The sequence below is a fragment of the Archocentrus centrarchus genome, chromosome 14 (assembly GCF_007364275.1).
Source record: "Archocentrus centrarchus isolate MPI-CPG fArcCen1 chromosome 14, fArcCen1, whole genome shotgun sequence".
NCBI classification, from domain to species: Eukaryota; Metazoa; Chordata; class Actinopteri; order Cichliformes; family Cichlidae; genus Archocentrus; species Archocentrus centrarchus.
The window spans coordinates 7,970,252-7,994,297 of NC_044359.1; the positions used below are offsets into that span (position 1 = coordinate 7,970,252).

The 24,046-nt window shown below is 40.3% G+C and overlaps 1 protein-coding gene across 1 annotated transcript in view; it reads left to right on the forward strand.

The window, feature by feature from the left end:
- Window positions 1-24,046, forward strand: part of LOC115791775 (polypeptide N-acetylgalactosaminyltransferase 10-like) — a 122,586-nt gene that overhangs the window by 37,598 nt on the left and 60,942 nt on the right. Inside the window, exons 3-4 of the mRNA XM_030746013.1 lie at window positions 851-989; window positions 10,240-10,406. Of these exons, the coding sequence (XP_030601873.1) occupies window positions 851-989; window positions 10,240-10,406 (306 nt within the window). The remainder of the gene's footprint in view (window positions 1-850; window positions 990-10,239; window positions 10,407-24,046) is intronic.

A 24,046-nucleotide genomic window follows, 5' to 3' on the forward strand; every position in this document is an offset into this window, starting at 1 on the left:
TGCTGATTGGGAAGTCACTAGTAGGGTCAATTCCAGTTACAGTTTTGACTTCCACCAATTATGAAAATAGGATAAAAAAAAATATTTATTTTCCAAACTGATTTGTTGTTACAAAGTTTTCTCCTTTGCTTTTTTCCCCATGTGTCAAAAATCAACACACCTTTGTCCCTGCAGTGATGCACTTTTGCAGCTTGAGCCAAGATGGCTTACAAAAGAGACTTTGGACCTCAGGATAAGTCCCTGTGTTGCAGCTGAACATGTGGAAATCTTTCTGAAATTTTTCGGGATCTCTCACTTGCTTCGCTCTCAGCGGCAGTCGGTTTGTCGGTTTCAGCTACATTACTAGCCCTGTGGCTGCCATGCAGGTCCTCTAAGGCAAGCAAGTCCACAGCCACCTGTGGTCTCTTCACCCTCGTCTGCACCCTTAGACATCCACGGTAGGGGCTGCTTGTCACCATTACAAGACAGCTTTATGGACAAGGCACCTCCTAGTGAGGGCCCACTGGATAACACTGTTTCTCACCAACCTGACTGCAGTGGCCTTCACTTTTATAGCTGGATCTGTCCCTCACTGATGACAGGAAAAATGCTCAGTTTGATGCTTCACAATGGGACCTCGCTAATCAATGCGTGGTAGCACAGTGGCTACATCCATCTGTTTGTGTGGCTCCATTCTTCTTTTTTTTCCCCCTCCCGTCTTGTTTGTCTGTGCAGAAAATGCAGTGTGACAATTGCTTGTTAACTTTTAGTCCATACAGATTTAAACTTGGTGCAATAAAGAGAGATTTCCACAAGTTTTTATGATGAAATGTTTTTTTTCTTCCCATTTTTTTTTCAAATTTACTTATAGGTAATGGTGAACAGGGGAAGCCATTCCCCCTGACAGATGCTGACCGGGTTGATCAAGCCTACAGAGAGAACGGCTTCAACATTTACGTCAGCGACCGGATCTCCTTGAACCGCTCCGTCCCTGATATCCGCCATCCAAAGTGAGTTGTGTTTTTGTTAAAACGCAACAGAACTTGACTTTTCAGACAGGTTCATATGTTTAAAGATTAAAGCTGCACAGACGCTCCAGCATCACTCTGTCATATATGTGACTGGGTCACAAGTGTTACTACATGGGGCTGCCATTTGATTTGCAATATAACTTTCACAGAGGTAGACTTCATGAGTCAGTGAATAACTGAGTGCTGTTCATTGCTGGTCCAACAGGCTTATGGTGGTGATTTTTTATCACATCTCAATCTGCCATATCAGTCATTTCTATTAAGTGTGAGATGGGGGACCAGATGAAAAAACACTTCCTCTTAAAATTTCCAGTCAAGTGGCCAGCAGCCTCAGGCAAAACTGCCATTTTCTACAAAAAATACATCTCTGTTGGTACGAGCATTTTCATCATAGAGGCAAAAATGGGCCACACAGGACCAAGAGTCTGCAGGTTTTCCTTCCAACCAAAGACTGCAGCAGGTTATTTTACAGATTGGCACTCCATCAACGAGAGAGGGAAAAATGAATCACCTGCTGCAGCCCTTTAGCTGGATTGAAAACCTGCAGACTCTCAGCCTTTTGTGGAAGATGCTTGTTGTGCAGGGCTAATATTTGATATCAGTGATTCATATGCATTCTGCTGATTTCTGAAACTGAATAGTGAAGGCCAGTGGAAATTTCCTTTTGTCACGTTGACGTGAAGATATGTTCTCAAGGATTCAAAATGTTTCAATTTAAGCAAGAAAACGTGCATGTATTCCAGTGCTTTACAGAACGGCACACGGGCATACTCCCACAGACACACTCAGTGTGCTCATTACTATTTAGCTTAGAGTAGGGATGTCAAACATGAGGCATGGAGAGCAGCCAGTGGGTTTGTTCTTGGCTTTGCAAAAAGTGGAAATTGCAGTGTAGTCATTAATTATTGCAGTTTCTTGAATAAAATGCTTTCTTGTAACTCGTGTGGTAATGTTCAGCCAGTAATGCGACACAGGAGTGAAAATGTATGGAAAGTTAAGGGGCATCCACACAGGCAGCTGGCAGTAATGTGGCAAACAGAAGCTATAAAAAAGTCAGTGACATTCAGTGATTTCAAGCAACTATTGACAAAAAACAAACAAACAAAAAGAAACAGCTGTGGAGACAAAGTGGGCGGGTCCTGAGATGAATTTTACTCAAGTTCAGGGTGAGTGATTGAAGCAAGTATGAATGAGAGCAAAGGACACTGCTGATTGGCAGAGTGGTAAACACATTGGAGGGATACCAGACAAACAAAGCCAGGGATATCTGCTAGTGACCAACCAACAAAACACTTCCTATTTTATACATACTGTTTTATTTTCTGTATATTTTTATAAGTTCTAATGTATATTTTAGAAAGTTTGACTTTCTACTGCATGGCACTGAACAGGAGTGGCCCTCCAATCTCATTGTATATCCTGTATAATGACAATAAAGGCATTCTATTCTATTCTAAAATACTGTTGTTTGGTTACAAAAATTTTGCATGTTTTAGCACCAGTGTAACTTCTAAATCACAGTGAAAATGTAATGAAGGTAATTTTTCTCAGTATGAGATGTAATGTTGAAATTGTACTTATTTTACTTGAGACAGGCTGGTCGTCTGTTTTGAATATTTTCAGAATGTACTTTTTTTACTTCTTTTAGGATTTACAAAGAGGGAAAATTCAGAGGGCATTTTATTCTTTTTATCCTTCTTATACTGTTTGGTTTTACTACCTCAGGGATTGATTTGGGCTCTATGTGGCCCATGAACTAAAAGAACTTATGACTTAGAGCTAGCATATAGCTGATACTTTGGCTGTTTGGGGCAGATAAGCATGTCAAATTCCTGCAAATGATTAACTGTGTCTGAAGACAACTCGAGGCTATAAGAATACATTTGGCTTAGTTCAAATGTCCAAAAGAGGAGCCTTGATATGTCCGGCCATGACATCATCTGAACTGTTGTGTGACTTGGGAAAAAAAGAACAGTCAACTCAAAATTTTGGACCTGATGAAATTCCAGAGCAATAAAAAAAGGAAAAAAATAACAGATCAGATGATACGAAGCTTTGAATGCTTAATTAGTGAGCCTTGAACGAACTCTTTCTCTGCAATGCAAAAACATAGTATGATGTAGCTTCAAAATCAAAATGGTTAAAAAGCCTCTTTGCAATGCACTGTTTTAATGTGATCATACTACAGTGATCATAGCATATGCATGCATGTATGTATGTTCCCTATCTCTTCTTAAACGAGTGGACCAATCTTGATGAAACTTTGTATAAACTTTGCATAGACCAAACAAATATTTTATGCAAATCCCACAATCGTATATATTTGCACATTTGACAGTTCAGCTGAGCCCCGAACGGAATGTCAGTATAGAATGGAACGTCACGATACAATAACATCGTACCATAACCGTGTTTGCACGTTCCCTGTCTTCCATACAGAGTGTGGGGGGTTTGCTAGTAAGTTGAAATAAAACATAATCTGTAATTGCATCTGTACACCACCTCAGTGGATTTTACATCAAACCATCGAGATGTGATTGAGATGCAGATCTCCAGGTTTAATTCAGCAGATTTACCAAAATTATTACATTAACTGTTTAGGAATAACAGCTATTTTTATCCAGAGTTCCCCATTTTCAGTGGCTCAAAGATAATTGAACAAACTAATATATATATTTAAATTAAGGATTGTGTTTAATTCTTGTTTGTTTATGAAGAATGAGGTTTCACTTCTGGCAAGCACCAAAATCTTCTTCGTGCTCATTTCAACGATTTTCATTTCACAACGACCAGAGCATAACTTGTATCTGTACTCAGACAGATGTAGTCATCAACCCAGCAACATCCAATATCAGTCATCCAACGTTCTGACAGACGCAGAAATAACAGTACTACTACTACTAATAATAATACTAGTAATACAAATAATATAAATCGGTCAAAACTGAGAAAGTGACGCAGAAACTTAAGTACCTAAGTTGCTATAACTTTTGGAGCATTTGGGTTTAAGTTTGAAGGAGTTTGTATTTTTCTTTAAAAGTCACTAAAGCATCAAATGTGAAGCAAAATGCCATCATTAGTTGGTAGCCAACATGACAATTTGCCATCAACCAAACTCTGCTTACCAATGTTTGCATGTTTATTATCCAGGTTGGCTTTGTTCCAACTCATTATGACAAGCACTGTTTGATAATTGGAACAATTGTCCCAATGTGACCAGCCTGTTCACAGGAGAGATGTAGCTTTACCCACACAGCAGTTGATAATACGCCATGCGTCACCAAAGTACTCATAAACCGTGTTCTTGACAGCAATTATCAGTGTCATTGATGTCCCCCCCATGTGTGCAAGGTGTTAAGAAGTGACAGAATATGTGTGCTGTGTTGTACTGGAGCAGCTTTCAGTCTGACTGCAGGGGGACTGCCATTATTTCAACAAGGGTTTTCCTGGGAGGGGGAAGAGTTCAGAGAATCGAGAAAGTGGCAAGTCAAGCTCTTTTTATTTGTAAGGGAAATCTAATAAACAAGACAAACTCAAAAACCCTGCTTATGACCTCCATTTCCTGTCATGATTATTGATCTGGATGGAATAAACAACATATTGATGATTTTGCTAATCTATGGCTAAGGGGTCATTAAAATCCAAAGGGATTATCTCCTTTGGCTTCACTGTTGGGGTCTGCAGAAAGCTCATGGAATATTAAAAGGGTGTGAAAACAATTTGTTCTGTGAGAACATGAATGTACTCAGGAAATTTCATAGCAAACATCACCCATCCGTTTTCATATTTCTTGCATAGTTAAGGGTTTATTTTGTGGAGGCATTCAGAAGGCTAGTTTTATGAAGTATTAACATTCAGCTTCTGGGATCAAGGTCATTTGCTGTAGGTTTGCTGGTGATATGTTCATTTGTTAGTAATGAACTAATTTCTGTCATATTTGTTTTTTTTTTTGATTACTGCAAGATGGATGATGATCCCAAAGACGAAGCTTCCATCTAACTTAAAATAAAGCCAAAATCTGCAGTTCCTGGAATGACCACTTGAGGCTCGCTCCAAAAGCGAGTCAGTTCCCTTAGACCGGTGGTTCTCAAACTTTTTCATCATTCCCCAGAAACATTTTCACGCCCGACCTCAATACCTCAGTATCTTCTGTTGTGCTGGCGGCTGTCCTTGGCTGCCCCCCCTCTTGGCAGCAAAGCAACGAGTGTGTGTTACTTAATTGCTAACCAAGCTTTCTAGCCGTAGCTCACAAGTTTGTACTCCATCCTGTTGTGACAGCCGGATGGCCCTCCTTTTAAAATATGGCCACCTGTGTTTGTCAGACAATCTTTTGGCTTAAAAAAAAAAAAACCCATTATGGTGGCAACCAAAACAAAAGTACTCAGGCTTCAAAAGTGGGAGTCAGAACCCAGCGGGATTTTGTTATACAGTTTGTGCCTAAAACTAGAAACGTCCAACTGAAACATGTGCGAACAGCATCTTCAGTGTGAGAGCTAGCACTTTTAACAACACCTTGGCTTCACTCTTTGTGAATAAGATGAGACAAGATGTTTGTTTCTTTATTTGTTTACTGCCCAGGTGTCATGGACTCGATGCATCGAGGAGGTGCACATTAAGCCGAACATTTTATTTGCAGAATAAGGTATTCAAAGACAGATGCTGTAGAAACATGGTGAGCCATATGGGCCTGTGTTTGCAGTACAGAATGCTGGGTTCTCTTCAACTCTCCTCTGACTCATTTAAGAACAAAATACTGAAAATAAACATAACGGCAACACTATAAATATCATCTGCTTAACAGCTTTGGACCCGCTGACCTGATGCGTCAGAGATCAGCCTTCAGCGCTTTCCTTTTACCTGACAGGGGCTTTTCTCTGACCCTGCTGTCACTTTCTTGTGGAACGCAGTTTTAAACGCTTTATCTCTCAAGGTCCTTCCAGGACAACATTTTATATTCTTTCTCATTTTTTTTTCTTCAGATTTACGAAGTTTCTGCATCCTGTGCCTTTTTGTGAAACATTTTCCATCACATAGCCAGTCTCCACCAGTATGGCATCACGGTGGCACACTATATCAAACTTATATTAGACTGAGAACTCTTTGCTTGTTATAGCTGTCAAGGGAATGGAGTTCAACTTTGCAAACTCTAAGGCAGCAGTGTTGTGAAGCAAGTGTGGAATCAAATGTCAGAAAGAGCAGATAACGAGAAATTCCAGTCAAGAGCTTGAAGTGTGCCTGGCCTGCTACTGGCAAGATTATTTTTATTTATTTATTTTTGAAAGACTGGTTGATTGTGCATTGTGATACACATAGGGCTTACTTTAAATTCCTTTTTAGCTCTTTGGTATTATTTTTATCCTAATTGCAATAAGGGAGTTTTTCTATGCTAAAAATGTGGCAGTGTTCCAGAACATAATGAGTCTGCTGAAGTGAGTGAATATGAACTCAAAATTATATTGAGGAAAAACAATTTTCCTTAAATGCAAAAAAAAGTTAATAGAAATACTTACAGTTCTTACTCTTGCTTGTTTTATAGTTTAACATTTTTAACATGACTTTCGCAACTGTTGTGTTTATAGAGAGGTTTTAACTTTGCTCAGCCAGACCCACAACAGGCAAAGGTTAAAATCAGACTCAACCGAGTTGTTTAAGACTGAAAGTGTTAGTTGTCAAGGCCATGGAGGATTCTGGGAAACCAGCATGAGGACCCAGATACTTCACACAGGGCTAACAGAGATGGGGGAGGGCAGCAGGTGTATCTGTTTGACTGGTCAAAGTGACAGGAGAGTGACGGGTGTCTGACACCTGTGCGCCACATCTATTCTCATCAGGCCCAGGCCTCTCAACAGGACTCGTATATACATTTCACTCTCACTCACTACCTGAATGACATGATAGAGAGACACAGAGAGGATGAGTTTCAGGCAGCCACACGGGCCTTGAGACTTAATTACTGTCTCTATAGATTCTCCTCCTGATCTTTCAGAGAGCGAGAGAAAGAAGAGACAAATCGCTAGAGGGGCAAGCCAGCAGGTGGTATGCTTCATTAGATCTTATTAAAAAAGCAGCTCGTTGTTCAGGTTGGGCTGGTAGAGGGAGCACAGCAGTACAACAAGGTAAAGGGCAGCACCGCAGGTTCCTGAAGAATTTCTTCCACACTATCAGTTAGCATTTTCAATAATTACCTCAGTACAGAAACACATGGAGGAATACTTTAACTATATGGTAACTACATTTTTGTAAAGGTCAAATAGACGGTGGTGGGACTCTGTGAACTTTATGTGCCTTTTTCATAGAGAAGGGCTTTCATGTGCAAATGCACCTACAGAAAATATGTAAGTGTAGAAAATTGCATTACAGTTGAATGTAAAAGAAATATTTTTGCTCGCCGCTGCACTAAAGTGAGTGTGGGCATGCCTGTTGCTAACACAGTGGTACGTAATATGCTATAGTATGCTTACACTATATATATCTGATAGAATTATGAAAGTGCAGCCCATTTCTCTTTAGGGTATGCTTCATTAAGCAGACTGAAAAGGAAAATTTTGATAATCAAATATGCGATTATTTTGCAAAATGTGACAATTTTCCTCCATATTTTGCGGACCATAAGGCGCACCGCATTATAAGGCGCACTATCAATGAACGGGACTATTTTCATACATAAGGTGCATGATAAAACATGTAGAACGAAACAAAAGCGTCAGGTAAGTCTAACTTTATTCAACTCATTCACAATAACTCAGAATATTGTTCAGTTGTAACAAATACAGAAAAATACTCACATTTTAAATCATTCATCTTCCTCAAATCCATCAAATTCCTCAGCTTCAGTGTCTGAGTTGAACAGTTGGGCGATTTCGGCATCAAGCATGCCGGGTTCCCTCTCGTCATTATCCGAGTCAGTCTCGTTGTTGTTACTGTTTTGTTTTGGTTGCGTCACACAGCAACCATTTAATTGTTAATAAAAGGGCAACTTTTGCTGGCAATCTCTCGCCACCTTCTTCAACGTCTTAACAGACGCTGCAGTATATTCTTTATTAATGAGGATAAGAACAAGTCATTTTTTTCATTTTATATATAAGCCCTTCATAAATTCTGTGCACCTGTCTATTTACCGATATAAATAAATAAAATAAAAAAATAATTAAAAAAAAAAGGAAATCCCTTTTTGACACAACACCTGAAACCTGAAAACTCAGTTGTCACCGTGTTTGTGTACATACAGCGCTCGTACTGCGTCAATTCATATGCTGTGGCATCGCCCGGACCTCTCTTAGGCACCAAGGGGGACAGCACATACACCCCCGGACCTCGATTCGTCCTTTAGCTACTTCTAGCGATTTTTGAAACAGCCAACAGCGAGTTTTGTTGCACAAAAGTTGGCAACAGTGCCGGCCGCTGATCGCCAGATTACGCACAAATATCCGGGCCAGCATAGATGAAAATAGGCCAGGAACATGTAGAATAAAATCCATCATAGTTTTCTGCAGTTTACTGCGTACGGTTTCCATTTTTGGAACAATGCTTCCACTTCTTGTTGAATTTATCTTCGGCGGCTTTGGCTGCTTTCCACACCTGCTGCGCCGCACTCACAGCTTGTTCCTGTCTAATATCATCAATAGTCGTTTTGTGAATCGATGATGGTCTATTTTAGAGAATTCAATGAGGCCTTTGAACTGATCCGCCAGACCGGAGGCCATATCGCTGCAGACCACGCAATGGTGCAGGGGTGTGGATGCCTCGGCCATCGGCGGTCAGACGGCAGCGCTCAACTATTTGAAAAGCGTACGCTGGTGTTACGTTCTGGAAAATGTCGATATTTGTGAAGCGTCCCTTACCAAAGTCGCACTAAAACATTTTGAAAGATTTCTGAGCGCAGTGTACCACATAAAATTGGTTCAAGGTCAGTGAGCACAACAAGAATTCATACATAAGGTGCACCGGATTATAAGGCGCACTGCCGATTTTTGAGAAAATTTAAGGATTTTAAGTACGCCATATAGTCCGAAAAATACAGTACTCATAAATGTAGATTTTATCCTCTTCTTGTAACACTACAGTGAGCTGAATATTCTTGAATTTTAGACAGCAGGTCAAAAAAATAAATAAAAATTACAGTACAAGGTGCAATTGCAAAAGTCAAAAACATACCTGATTCTAATTTGGCCAGTCAGTGCTTTAAAGGGCAAGTCCTTGTGCACTTCCAACTTGCACAGAAAGGAAGCATTAACTTCAGTTTCAAGCTGACCCGTTCTAGTCAAGGATCTTCACTGGTGATGGGAGCTGGATGAGAGCCATAATCCAGACACCAAACACCAGCTTTCACTGGTAGAGCCCACAGTGTCCAAGCTTAAAGGCGACCCTCAGGTGGCTGGGAACACGTTTGCAGTTTTCCAACTGGGTTTTGCACCATAAACTTGACTCCCAGGGGCAGGCTTTCAATGTAGAGTTCTACTTTAACATCCTTATTCATCAAACGTGGACCATTCAATGGAAATGACCTAAACGATGGTGTGTGGCTTCCTGCCTTTGTGTCTTGGCACACAGCAGATTGAAAACACAGGAGATTACTGGCCACACCAATGCAGTCTTTGCTCACCAGCCACCCTATTATCCCAGATTTATCTCTTGTGGACACTACACATGAGGACAATGGTAGGGAAAACTTTTATCAGAACAGACCCATAGGGACCAATTCCAGGAAGCAATCTAAATTCACCAGCTGTGCTAGATGTGCTGCAATACTGCCAATAGTACAGACCTATAATAGAAGATTTTTTTTTTTTTTTTTAATCAACTGTGGCATTTGATTTTTTTTTTCCCTGCATGGATTAAGTTGGGCACCTTTGTGATTATACCTTGTATTATAGGCGTTTTTCCACTATTTTCTATAATTTTCTCGATTTTTCAAAATACTACTAATTATTGGATTGGTTTATCATTACTGGCACCAAGTGTACCAAGTGTATACTTGGTGACAAGGTTGTGTTCTAGGATCTCCCCACCCTTGGTTTATCCTAGAAAGAAGTGTGTGTCAAGAAGAATTGAGATCCATTAGTGGTTACTAGTAAAACCACCATTAATGGCTGCATGGCATGAAGGTTACCCGATTTTGTCCAGTACTTAATGAGGTACTTCACTCAGGCTAAAATACCAAAAATACTGTTTTTACACAGCTCCCTTTAGTCTGCTTCCCTCTCTTGTTTGTGTCTTCCATGTGTTGTAGCTGTAAAAACAAGCTGTATGCAGAGAAGCTGCCCAACACCAGCATCATCATCCCATTCCATAACGAGGGCTGGTCGTCCCTGCTGAGGACTGTTCACAGCGTGCTCAATCGCTCTCCTCCACAGCTCATAGCAGAGATCATCCTGGTCGACGACTTCAGCGACAAAGGTACGCAGGACACACGCTCATCGCTATCGAGAAAACACATGTGCTAGAGTACGTGCACAAAGTCAGTGTGGCTTGCTGCAGATATTCTGAACTTGAAGTGAATTATTTCTTTTTCTTTCCTCTCCTGCTCTCTCTCTCTAACTCTTCCATGCGCAAACACAAACCACTGAGTCATTTGTTTGCTAGTATTGTTGACTGTTGCACAAATAATGAGCTTCTCAGAAGCAAACATGGCAACCAGCTTCTGCAGAGACCTGAAAGGTGATCTCAAGGCACTCATGTGTATGTATATCATAAACAGATTGAGGGAGAAATGGAGACACTCACACTCATAGTGGTGAGTCAGTATTTCAGAAATGTATCTCACTGGCCCTTTCGGCCATTTATTAACAAGACTGCAGAGTCTTGTTGCTGATAGTCTTGCCTTGATGAGCTCACAATTCAATTTTGAGTATGACTGCTGGACCCAGTGTACCAGGTCACGCTCGGTTGTTCTTACTGGTGTGGTCAGTGAAGGTAAAAATACAATAAAATCAGCAGTTTCATGCAGACTGCAAGAAGGTAAGCGGAAGATTATTTCTGTCTGTAGTAGTAATACTTGGTGGCAAGGCTCTGTTCTAGGACCGTCCCATCCTTGCATGTCCATACTTGGAAAGCAGAAGGTGGGGGCAGCAGCAGTGAGAACACAACACATAATGGTTACAGCAGAAATGATACTGAATAAGACAAACTGCAGGAAAGGAGCACCTAGGTTGCAAAGAGGCTTGAGGTGGCACTGCAACTTGATGCAGGCTAAAGCAGTTTGAATGATGCACCTGGTTTGATGGTGGCCTGCCTGAATAAACACTGTACTTGGTTATATTAAATGCAAGTACTAACCAAACTTTATATGCGAGGCAGTGACATCAACTGAGCTCTTTATATCATTGTAATAATGGCATGGTAAAGATGCCAGGGCAGAATTTTAGGATAAACAGCTAATGCTCGGGGGTCTGTCCATGTGTATACTTTTTTTCATCTTTGTTTGTATCTTCATTCAAAAAAACGATACTGTGGGTTAGCTTTCAATGCCAAAGCCTCGAGCTTCCACAGCTGCGCCAAAAAATTTATATTGTTAATGTGTTAGGAGCTGCTGCCTGCAGTCGCCTCAGAACAGATGGTGATGATGAGGGTGTTCTGTGACCCGGCTAGTGTTAGCGAGGTTAGCAGCAGAATAATCTACTTTCTGGTGTGAGCCGGTATTCTCACAGAGACAGCTTAATCAGTTTGAACTCTGGAATTAATGTACAGCTTTGAACCCTTACATAATAAATCGGGGGGGACAAGTGCAATGTTATCAGCAGGGCCTCAGTGGAGGTGAGAACAAGATATTAATCACGGAGCCTGCTGCAAAGCCAGTGTGTGATTCATAATTTCAGGTACAATTTTCCATCTCCTTAGATATTAAATAATCCACTAAAATTTATGGGAACCAAAGAAGAAGAAACAGGTATGAAGGAATATTTTGACTGGGCTTTCAGGGGTGAACTGTTCCTTTTGGTCCTGTGACTTTCTCAGTGTTACAGAGTTAAACATGATAAGGGGGCGAGGTAACCGCTCACATTTTATCAAACCCTGGCACTTTCCTTCAGGCTGATTAACAATCTCTCGGTGCTCTGTGGCAGCAGGCTAGCCCGCAGTGTTACTGATGGCCTGTTATATTAATTGGCGCTGTTTTGTTTTGGTGCCTCTCTGCTGACATGAGGAAGATAAACAATTGATGAGATGTTTTCCACACCGCAGTTCAGAGCAGTTATATTTTCTGAGGTGCTAATTAGTACTGGGTTTATATGTTGTGTAATTATAGCCTTGCTGCAGAGCGGCATTTCAGGAACAGCCTCTTCTCTCCTTTTAATATCATAATTAATGCAACTATTTGTGTTTGACTTAGGAGGATACCTGATGATTTATATTTGTCTGTGTGCTTGTTGTGCTCAGCTGTAGTTGGCTTTGTGTTGTGTTGAAGCAACAAAACTTTTCTCATCAGGTTCAGGAAAGTTTTTAGTGGATTGTGGACATCTGTTCATTTCAAACTGTTTTAGGTTCTTATGATACCGTTATAAGATGTGTAGAAGTGTGACCTCATGGTGGGGATGTAAGTTAGTATTTTAGGTAAAGATTATATGTATATTAATATAAAGAAAAAAAAAAAATCCCACCACGCCCTGTGGGCGGTCTTTGTCCTCCGAGCTTGGTTCCACTACCAGAGGCCTTGGAGCTTGAGTGTCCTGCGCAGTATCTTAGCTGTTCCCAGTATTGTGCTCTTCTGGACAGAGATCTCGGATGTCATTCCTGGAATCTGCTGGAGCCACTCTCCCAGTTGGGGGTCACTGCCCCGAGTGTTCTGATTACCACGGGGACCACTGTTTTCTTCAACTTCCACATCCTTTCCAGCTCCTCTCTGGGCCCTTGGTATTTACCAAGCTTCTTGTGTTCCTTTTTCATGATGTTGCCATCACTTGGTATTGCAACATCTATCAGTACAACACTTCTTCCTTTGTTTGTCCACCACCACGATGTCCGGTTGGTTAGCCACCACAAGTTTGTCTGTCTGTATCTGGAAGTCCCACAGGATCTTAGCTCTGTCATTCTCAACCACCCTTGGGGACGTATCCCATTTTGACCTCAGAACTTCCAGGTCATACTCAGCACAGATGTTCCTGTATAATATGCCAGCCACTTGGTTCTGACAGTCCTCGGCCTCCTTCCATCCGCTTAGCGTACAGTCTCAGCGTGCTGGATTTGGGGTGAAACCCTCCATGCATGGTAAGGACCTTTCTTGTCTTGACGTCAGTGGCTTCTATTTCCTCCTTTGGCCAGCTTATTATCCCAGCAGGGTATCTGACAGCTGGCAGGGCGTAGTTGTTGTTTGCCCGGATCTTGTTCTGCCTATTCAGCTGACTCTTCAGGACTTGCCTTACTCTCTGCAGGTACTTGGAGGTTGCAGCTTTCCTAGCAGCCTCTTCTTGGTTTCCATTTGCCTGTGGGATGCCAAGGTACTTATAACTTTAGTTGACTACCTTCCCTCTCTTTGTTACCATCCAACTACACTTCTCCAGTTCAAATGATATTCCAATGTCATTGCTGTAGATCCTAGTGGTAAGGATCAGTGAATCGATATCTCGTTCACTCCTGGCACACAGCTCGACATCATCCATGTACAGAAGGTGGCTGATGGTTGTTCCATTTTGTAGTCGGTACCCGTAGCCAGTCTTGTTGATGATCTGGCTGAGGGGATTCAGGCTTGTGCAGAACAGCAGTGGGGACAGAGCATCTTCATGGTGACTTGTGCAATTGGCTTGAAGTTGGCCTCTAGTGTTGTTCTCCACATTCCCACTGAGTTCTTGATGAAGGCTCTTAGGGTCCTGTTGATCTTGGAGTATTCTAGGCCTTCCAGGATCCATGTGTGCGGCATTGAGTCATAGGCTTTCTTGTAATCAATCCAGGCGGTGCACAGGTTGGTCAGTCTGGTCTTACACTCTTAAGTTACTGCGCTCGCTCTCTCTGTATGTATGTGTGTGTGTGTGTATATATTATAAAATATGAAAGTGTACGTGTGAGTGTTGTTGCTTTGTAACAAAGGGATGCAAATTGGGGGTGAGAGAATGGGGAGGAAGAAAGTTAAGTGGTAAGAATATTAAAAATGGAAAAGGCACTGGGAAGAGGCTTCAAAAAGTATTTCTGTGAATATTACAATAGTGGTTGATAACTGTGGATTCAAATCACAGGTAATTTGTCAGACTCTGGCACCCAGGTATACGGGGTCATCTTAGAAAACTTTGAAGTTATTCTTAACCGGACTGCTTTCCTTATATGATGCCGTGGTAGTGTAGTTGGGACACTTCCGCCTGTGGCGTCCAACTGTCCCCGTGTCAGTGCTGATAATGTTAGATGACAGCTGTGACAGAGGAAAAAGTAATGGTAAATAATGTAGATACCCAATGAATAATGTTGAATGTTGTTTCTTAATTCACAAGTTGTTTTGAATTTTTGTGGTAATGCATATATTATGAAAAGAACAGATAAAATGACGCATTTCAGTCCTCATTTGGTTGAAGCTTTGAAGCATTCGGGTCAGTCGGGACTCAAAAGCATTTTTATTATTATTATAACTCTGTTTTCTGAGCAAATCAGAAATTGTGTCTCTCTAGATGACAGTAAACAAAGTTTTTGTTTTGTGATTCTGTGAAACTAAAAAAATGAAACCTGTCTGAAGCGGTGTAAAGTTTTAAATCCACTCCCTTTCTTCGTGCTCTTGCAGATTTTAAGGTGTGAGTTTCTTCACCCCAGCTGAGAGGCTGCCCTCCATCTCAAGCAGCTTGAAATGGATAAATATAGTAGTAATAGTAGTAATAATCATAATAGTAATATGATTTCTCTTTTAAGAATAGAAGTCAAATGCACTACAAGCTTATTCTATATTATTTCTTTCCATATAACACAGGCTGCTGTGATGACTCATGTCTGTGAACACAGCAACAATTTCAAAAGGTCACTGTGGAGTTATTTTTGCAGTACCATATGGTATTTATAGGTGTTAACTTTATTTACGCTGCAATATGTGGCAGGTTTTACTTTGAGATGAATATGACTGAATATTGAAAAGAAATTGAAGGAAGGAAATTGGATAATATTTCTTTTTCCATTCTACTGATTTTCATGTCTTGTTACAGTTTCTTACTGTACAGATAGTACTGTACTTTAACTGAATACAAGCTTTGCAATATATTTTTCAGTGGGAGCAGATTGTTAATACAATATGTATATTGTATACTTACTTGTAAACTTGTTCTAATTAAAAAAAAAATCCCAATCTGTCTCATGTGAATGTTGAGTGTGCTCAGCTGTTTTCAGTCTAGGATCATTGATGCATTTTAACGGAAGGACAGCAAAGGAGGAAGAAAGATGGCTAAGTCATGGGAATAACAAAAATGGAAAAGGCACTGGGAAGAGACATAAAATATTTGAGTCTTTCTATAAATATTACAATAAAACAATTCTCCACAGATATCAACTTTGCTGTCCAACTTTTTGTAGAGTTGTGATATCTGCCCCTTTTGGGGGTCGTCTGTGAAAAATATTGAAGCTATTCAAAATAGTTTGTTGGATGAAACACTTGATTATAATTTCTTTCTTGTCACATCTGCAGCGTTGCATCTTCCTAGTGGTAAAATCAACAGGAAATTATAGACAAGAGAGAGGCTTCAATGTCCAAATGTTGGCTGAACAGAAACAAATCATAGAGTTATGCTAAGATCAATGAGAAGATGTAGAAACTGTGAAAATGCATGCCAGTCTGGGGAAAATAAAGACACAGAAGTTTCTAATTACAATTACAAGTACTCTTAAAAAAAAAAAAAAAATAGAATAAATGATTGAATGAAATGGTTGGAGAGGCTGTGGTAACTTGTAAAAATTGCAGATACATGCAGAAGTGCAAGAAAGCTGGGATTCTAAAACCAGCAAGCACTGCACCTCCCAAAGTTAGTAAGTAATGTAACATTCACACATGCTTCTTTTTTTCAGTTTATCAGCTCCAAAAAAATAACACACACTGAGCGAATCAGTTATTACAGAGACAGCACACTGGGATAGATGGGGTATGATTACGGTTGTGTCCTCAGGCAACCGCACAAAAGTGCACAAGAATATAAATTCTGTTCCACTGCAAAACAGACATGGGCATTTATCAAGAGGTTGATGTGCAAATTTATGCATCACTCTGATGAAATGGGGAAATAATTATAATGGGGTATGGGGGAATTTAATTTGGTTGAGATGGTGGATGGAGAGATATGGACAAACTCATCAGAGCTAGCTGGAGGAGAGAACTTCTGTTAGTTGTAGCTCGGCACTAAAACGTGAATTATAAAATAAGAGTACTTTATAGTTTGCTCTCTGTTTGTCTCAGTTCCCACATTAATCATTCCGCTCATGCATTTAACTCTTCAATTCTAAACCTCAAACATATTATAAACAATCGTAAATATAGCTGTGAGCTGGCACCTTGAGGTGATCATTTAATAAGGGGTGTTTTTGCTTATTACAGTGCCTCCTTATGGTTAGATAATGCATATTTCTTGCTCAGCCTATAGAAGGTGTGCCTGGTCCATGCACTAATGCTGTGTCTCAAATGTCTTGATGCATGCTCACTAATCAAAGTAAGGAAATACCAGAAATTGATCCTGTTCATGTGGACGCAGCGTTTTCATGCAGTTCATTTCTTCAGGACAGAAAACGCTGCATCCAGATGAACAGTCTAAAATCATGTACATTTGCACTTGAGTGCAAACGTGTATTCACACTGTTAAATATGGTTGCATGAAGTACACTATGACTACTTTGACTACCTCATTGTTTGTATAATGCTCAAATTTTTGGGTGTGAAATATTGTACTTTCTCAGCCACCACTGTGGCTATGTAGCAGAAGGGACTATAGGAGGATATAGAAGCTAGCTTGCTAATATCAGCTATTTAGCTGGCTAACCGCTGCAGATGTTTCTCATGTATTACTGATGTGTGTGTTCTGGTGTTGTCTTAAGTGTCGTCTTCACTGCAGAAGAAATTATGTATTCATAATGTGATGATTCTCAAATTGTGAATGAGCCTTTTGTACACTTTTTCTTTGTTTCTCAGGTTTACTGTCTAAAACCTGACTTTTACACACACACACACACACACACACACTGTCATTTAATGTGAAGTCTAATTACAGAAAACAGCTTTCCAAACGTGATCTTTTTAAAACCTAAGCCCACTATAGACTGACTCCAAAAAAAAAAGGGTTATTCTGTGTGTTCCAGATGTGGTCACCACAGCCACATTACAATGTAGAAAATTAAAATATATATTCAGAGTTGTCATTTTAAATGTCATTTCTAATTATGCAGCCTGTTAGAAAAAAAAAGGCTCTTCACACTGTCCCGTACAAGCTGTTCACTGCAGAACGTTTGTGTAAAATGTCAACTGTGATTTCAAAGCGATGATTGAGTTTCCTGTTGCGACCCACCAGAGTGGAAGAAAAAAAAAAAAAACTCTGCATTTAGCAATATTTACATCCACATTCATCTGTTTTTCAATACGTTACACCTTGTCAGGGTGACATGAATTCCCCCCTCATTCCTTACCTCGCTGTACCCTGCGCACTCGCGCTTGCCCACGCTTCCTCTGAGCTGCTGGAGAAGTTCATTCAGGCAGAACACTGACTCATAGATAACTTGCGAAACACTGAAGCCTGCTGTTTTCATCTTCCATTTTCCCCTCGTCTTCCTTGATCTCGCCTGTTTTCCCTCCCTTCTTTCTCAGTCTCTCCTTTTTGTTCTTCTCTTCATTTTCCCTGCATGTCTCTAATCTTTTCTTTGAGTGTTCACATTTCTGTTTTGTCATTTCTTGACACGTCTTATCTTTAGGATAAGACATGTCTGCCCTGTTTTTATCTCTTTGACATCTCATCTTGTTTGTGGCTCTCTTTTCTTGCCTTTTCCACTGTACAAAAAAAAAAAATGTTGGCTTAGTGTAACTTGCTTATTTTAACCCTTAAAAGCTTGAAACATGAAAAAATTGCCAGAAAATTCTATTTTTGTTAATGGAGTGTTTATTGAACCTGCTTACAATTTTTTTTTTTTTTTAAATTATAAGATAAGATAAGATAGTGTTTATTTGTCACATGCACAGTTATACACAGTACAATGCACAGTGAAATGTATTTTGTACCTGCAACCATATATACACACACATATAAATAAGAAGAATAAAAATAAAAAAAAAGTAATTCACACTATACACTATACTCTATATACTATACACTATACACACTTTTATAAATTATAATATTTACATTGTGCAATAATGGTCCAGTTAGGGCTCAGAGTTGAGCAGACGGATGGCTTGTGGGTAAAAACTCTTCTTCAACCTTTCAGTCTTAGTCCTCAGGCAGTGGTAACGCCGGCCTGATGGGAGCAGGGAGAAGAGAGAGTGCCCAGGGTGGCTGGGCTGTTTTAGGATCTTCATGGCCCTCAGCCTGCACTGCTTGGTGTAAATGTCCTGCAGGTTGGGGAGGGTGGTTCTGATGGTCCGTTCAGCTGAACGAACCACCCTTTTTAGAGCCATGAAGTCCTGCTTGGTGCAGTTTCCCATCCAGGTGGTGATGCTCCCACGCATGATGCTCTCGATGGTGCAGGTGTAAAAGTTCCTGAGCACCTTGAGTGGGAGCTTGAAGTCTCTCAGCCGCCTGAGGAGGTAGAGACGCTGTCTGGCCTTCTTTACAGTGATGTTTATGTGATGAGTCCAGGACAGGTCCTGTGAGATGGTCACTCCCAGGTATTTGAAGGTGTCCACTCTTTCCACCTCAGCACCACTGATGACAAGTGGATGGTAGTCCCTCTGCTGCTTCCTGCTGAAGTCCACGATCAGTTCCTTTGTTTTGCTGACGTTGAGCAGGAGGTGGTTCTCCTGGCACCAGTTCTCCAGGCGGGAGACCTCTCTCCTGTAGGCTGTCTCCTCATTGTGAGAGATTAGTCCCACAACAGCAGTGTCGTCAGCAAACTTGATGATGACGTTGGACTCTGACGTGGCCTCGCAGTCATGGGTGTACAGTGAGTACAGCAGAGGGCTGAGCACACAGCCTTGGGGGGATCCAGTGTTGAGGGTGAGGGAGGATGAGGTGAGGTGACCCACTCGTACCACCTGTGGTCTGCTGGTCAGGAAGCTGTGAACCCACCTGCACAGGGATGGGCCCAGGCCCAGGTCCAGCAGCTTAGAGACCAGCCTGGAGGGAACTATGGTGTTGAATGCTGAGCTGTAATCTACAAACAGCACTCTCACATAGTTCCCCTTACCAGTGTCTATGTGTGAAAGGGTCTTGTGGAGGAGGAAGGATATGGCGTCATCTGTGGATCTGTCTGGCCGGTATGCAAACTGTAGTGGGTCGAGGGTGGTGGGCAGTGAGGAGGTGATGAATGTCTTGATGAGTCTCTCAAAACACTTCATCACCACAGAGGTGAGTGCTATGGGCCTGAAGTCATTGGGGCTGCTGGGGTGTGGTTTCTTTGGGACAGGGACTATGATGGACTTTTTAAAGCAGGTGGGAAACACACACAGTTTCAGTGAGAAGAAATTAATTGAATCTCTATTTGCATAATTGAGTTTTAATTTGTATCATGTTTGCTATAGCTGTTTTGTTTTTTTTTGCAATTTATTGCTTAAAAATTTAGTATTTTGGGAGGGAAAAATCACACTGATGTAGAAATCTCAAAAACTCATGTATCATATGATACAGTAGGTTTTAAGGAGTTACGTCTGCTGTACCCAAATTAGGTACAAAGGATAAATCATGCAAACCTCATATACTGTGCCAGATTAAGTCAGCTCTGCTTATGTGTAGGTTAAATGCACTTAATGTTAATACGTTAGTTTATACAGTAACACGGTACATAACATGTTAATGGGGAAAAATATGGAAAAAAAACCTAGAAAACTCACTATAGGCAACTAAATACTTAAATTAAGCTAAATGCACACATTTATTTTAATTAACAACACTGCATTATGTGCATTATGTACTACTGTTTTTTTTTTTTGACCATTGCAAAACTTTTCAACACCGTTCATTTGTCATCTCACATTAGTGCATTTTTGTCCTTTTCATTTCCATTGTTTTGTTTTTTAAATAAAATTAGTTTTCCTGTGGTCTTTTGTGGCTGTGACGTTTTACTGTTGTTGTATAAAAAGAATAAAACCTGCCATTGGGTAGACTATGTAGTAGATCCTATTGGAACACACAAAGTTGACTTTCAGAAAGTAGTTCCTGCGGCTCCCTATTGCATCTAAATAATTAAATTATTATAGAAGAAGAACATTATGGAAAAATTAAAAATGAATGGGTGGTATTAGTTGTGCTAAAATAAAGAAGCTTTTAAAAAAAGAGAGCGCTCACTGTAAAACAGACTGAATATCTCATTGCCTCATTGAGTTGGCTACAACAGAATAAAATACATTTTAATAAACTGATTATTGTAAAAGTACAGCAGGGAAAGTTTATCACACCGTTCACATCTACACTGAACCTGCAGCCTCTCTGTCATCCACCGTCCCCACTGGTGCACATCAGCCCTCCTGAGCTCTGCGCCTCAGACCCGTCCAGTGTGGCTGTTCTGCTCTTTATTTTCTTGGATTACGTCTCCACACTCAGCTCAGCTGTGGTTCCCCTGCTGCTCTGCACAGCCAGCAACCGCACGTCTCACGTTCTCCACGCGTTCCTTCACACACTCCCCCGCTCTGACCCGGCCCAACTTCCCATCTGCGACCTGTCCGGCCCTGCAGTAATTATTCTTTTATCTCACTACAGTATATATTTATCTAGCGAGTTCTGGCTCATGTTGCAGCAGACTTCATATCAAAATGTGTGTACGTGTTGCTAGGCATTGCTTGCAATTGTTGCTTCACATTAATTTCACATTAATCCTCAGTACACACACACAAACACATACATCCCAAAATTCACTATATGATGAATAAACACATTTTAGGAAAAGTCATGAAATATGAGATGATGTGGATTAAATTTAACAGACTTACTTTATTTTTATTTTTATTTATTTTTTAATGCCAATGGGTCAAAATGACTGTCATCAAATTCAAAACATTAGTAGTAGTTTTTTGCTGTGAATAAAATACTGGTTTATGAGATTTCCTATCATTGCATTCTTTACATTTTACACAGCATCCCAACTTTTTTTTGGAAGTTGTGCACGAATAGCTTTATGTATCAACATGAACGCAGTGCAACAAATTGTATTAACAGAAGAGCAGAGCTGTGTTTAGTGCAGATCAGGCATCTCATCAACACACAGATGAGGTCTTTACCAGAGTACACTGATCTAACTGAATGGATCGGTGAATCCCTACAGTGGTTCTAACTTACCAGCGCTGTCAGTCATCATATGCTTTCACTCTGTGTTGTTATGCAGCACCTATAAAAAGCTAAATGAATATTTCGTTTTCCAATGAATATATTGGTGTTTCCATCTTGTTTCTTCATCTCCTCTCTTCTTGGCCCACTTTGACTCGTGTGTTATCCGTGGGAGTGATGTTCATCTCTTCCAGGGATCAGATCAACATAGCTCCTAAATCTGACTCTGGTAGAGCCTTCAGCCTCAGTGACTGCCGGGACTGTTGGCCGTGATGTTACTAACCTCACTTCTGCTCTCTCTTCTAATCTCTTTTGCTGCTGATGCAGAAAATTTTACTCATTAGAAAATGATTGTCAACTGTAAATATCAGATTTCAGTGTATTTCAATCAAAGAGCAAGTGTTGCTTTTTTCTTTTTCTTTTTTTTCTTGCCACTGACTTTCAGCAGTCATAAAGTAAGAAATTCATAAAAAAGGGAGTGGGACCAATTTTCCCACCTACAACGGTCTCAGTAGAAAATGATATGATGTACCCACAGCACCTGCTGGGTTTTGATTAAAGCCGAGGACCAAAAAAGAATCTTGCTTCTGGTCCAAAATGAAACCAAGTTTTTTTTTTTCTTGTGATAAGAGGGAATCTCATCAGATGATCTGTCATGGCATGCCTGAGGTTGGTTACTTAACAGAGTATCATGCACACTTTATTGTTAAAAATAACCCACAAAGCACTTTTATTTGGTAATAACCTAAATCAATATCGGACGAAGGAAAAAGGATTATGGCAGCTTAGAAAGAACATTACCTCTTATCTACTGTGTACGTATGCTAAATTATTAAAAACACCATGAAATAGCCTCTTCTAATCCTTAAAATTGTACTAATCATCACTTCTTTACGCACAATGGATGAAATTACCGCAGGTAATGTGATAGCCGTTACATAAAGTGATTTAAACTACTGCACACTCTCTCCTGATGCTGCAGTTTTCCTGAGACACATTTAGCGTTTTAGCTTCTTCCAGCTGTTTGTTTTGCTTTTTCAGCCTCTCGCTGAGATAAAATTTGCATCCAGCAAGTGAAGATACTGGAGCATTTAATAGCAAAAGAGTAGCTTTTTTTTTTAATTAAATTTTAATTTTAGGCTACTAATAAAAGTATAGAGGTCATTGTTTAAGAGGTTTGCAGGTAATTAAAATGTTCTTTTGTGATGTCCCAAAGTCGTTAGCGTTTGTGCCGTTCTGAGCTGAGTCCTGCTGTCAATTTGAATGGGATCAAAATTTAAAAACTTTGCTCTTTTCAGACGCAGACTGTGACGTTCCCGTGTCTGCACTTTGACATAGCTGTGGTCAAAATGCATGTAGCACACTTCCGCAACATTTTTACAGGAAACACTTTTCCAGTGATTAGAAACTAAATACCTAAACTGACACGGGTGACCTTCAGACCATGCTGAACTAAAATGATCAGATTTTGTACACTAGTCAAAAAAAAAGAATAAATAAATGAACACTTTTTAATCAGAGTATAGAATCAACTCAGTAAGACTTATGGGATATTGATCTGGTCAGTTAAGTAGCAAAGGGTTTGTTAATCAGTTTTAGCTGATTTGTTGTTAACAGGTGCACTGAAGGGACAACAATGAATAAACCCCAAAGCAGGAACGGTTTTACAGGTGGAGGCCACTGACATTAATTGACTTTGATTTTTGGTTTGTCTTTGAATTCAACCCTCTGTATGCTGATAATTTTTATTTCCATTAAACAATGTGGCTAACCACTTCCTAACACATTACCTAGTCCATATCAGTGTAGATATCCAGCAGGATTTTGTTCCCAATGACCTCTGATGTGTTTTCAGACTCTTGCATTTATTTTTCATTTTCATAATACTTATTTTCTGTGCACTTTTTAAAAAAACAAAACAAAAAAGCAAACATTCATTGATGCTACAGTCACACTAGGGAAAACGGTGGTTGGAGACTGCAGCACGGCCTAAATGATTGCGACCATGTGCAGTGACCTTGTTGCCTTTGAAATGGTTAAAATGGCAGTTGGATGGAGGCAGTCTATCGGTCTGCTGTCAGTTTGCAATTGAATGGGTCAAGTTGTCAACCACATTAAACACATTAAACAGAAATTTACAGTAACTATGCACATTAAGTCCAGCCACAACCCCATAGATCTGAAACAGAAATCTAGAAATTCCTCCACAAATGGTGACATACTTTATATAGAATTTAGGAATATGACCACAATACAACCAGTTGGCAACCAGTTGAGTCCCTTATTGTAAAGAGATGTCACAAACGAGATGTGCAAACTGACTCAGATTGATTGCTAGATGCTGGCAGTCTGTCTGCGTTTATGAATCAGATGGCAATTATATACAAATCTTTGCCAATCTGTCTGAGATTGCCGTCAGCTGAGTCACACCGTCATTGTTTAGAGACAGGTCGCCTCGAACCAGGCGAACTGTACAATTGCCTTGCAACTGAAAGTAATTCGGGTGACTAGTTGCTCACTGTAATTCACTCTCCAATGGCAAAAAATGTAATGAAATGATCAGGCAGCCACCAAATTTTCTCTTTCTTTTTCCTTTTCCCCATCTTATTTTTACTTTTATGTGACTGAGCCATTAAACGCTGGTGGGCACTGCAGCAGTCATATATCTGGTTGGAATAAGTGGGTAAATGT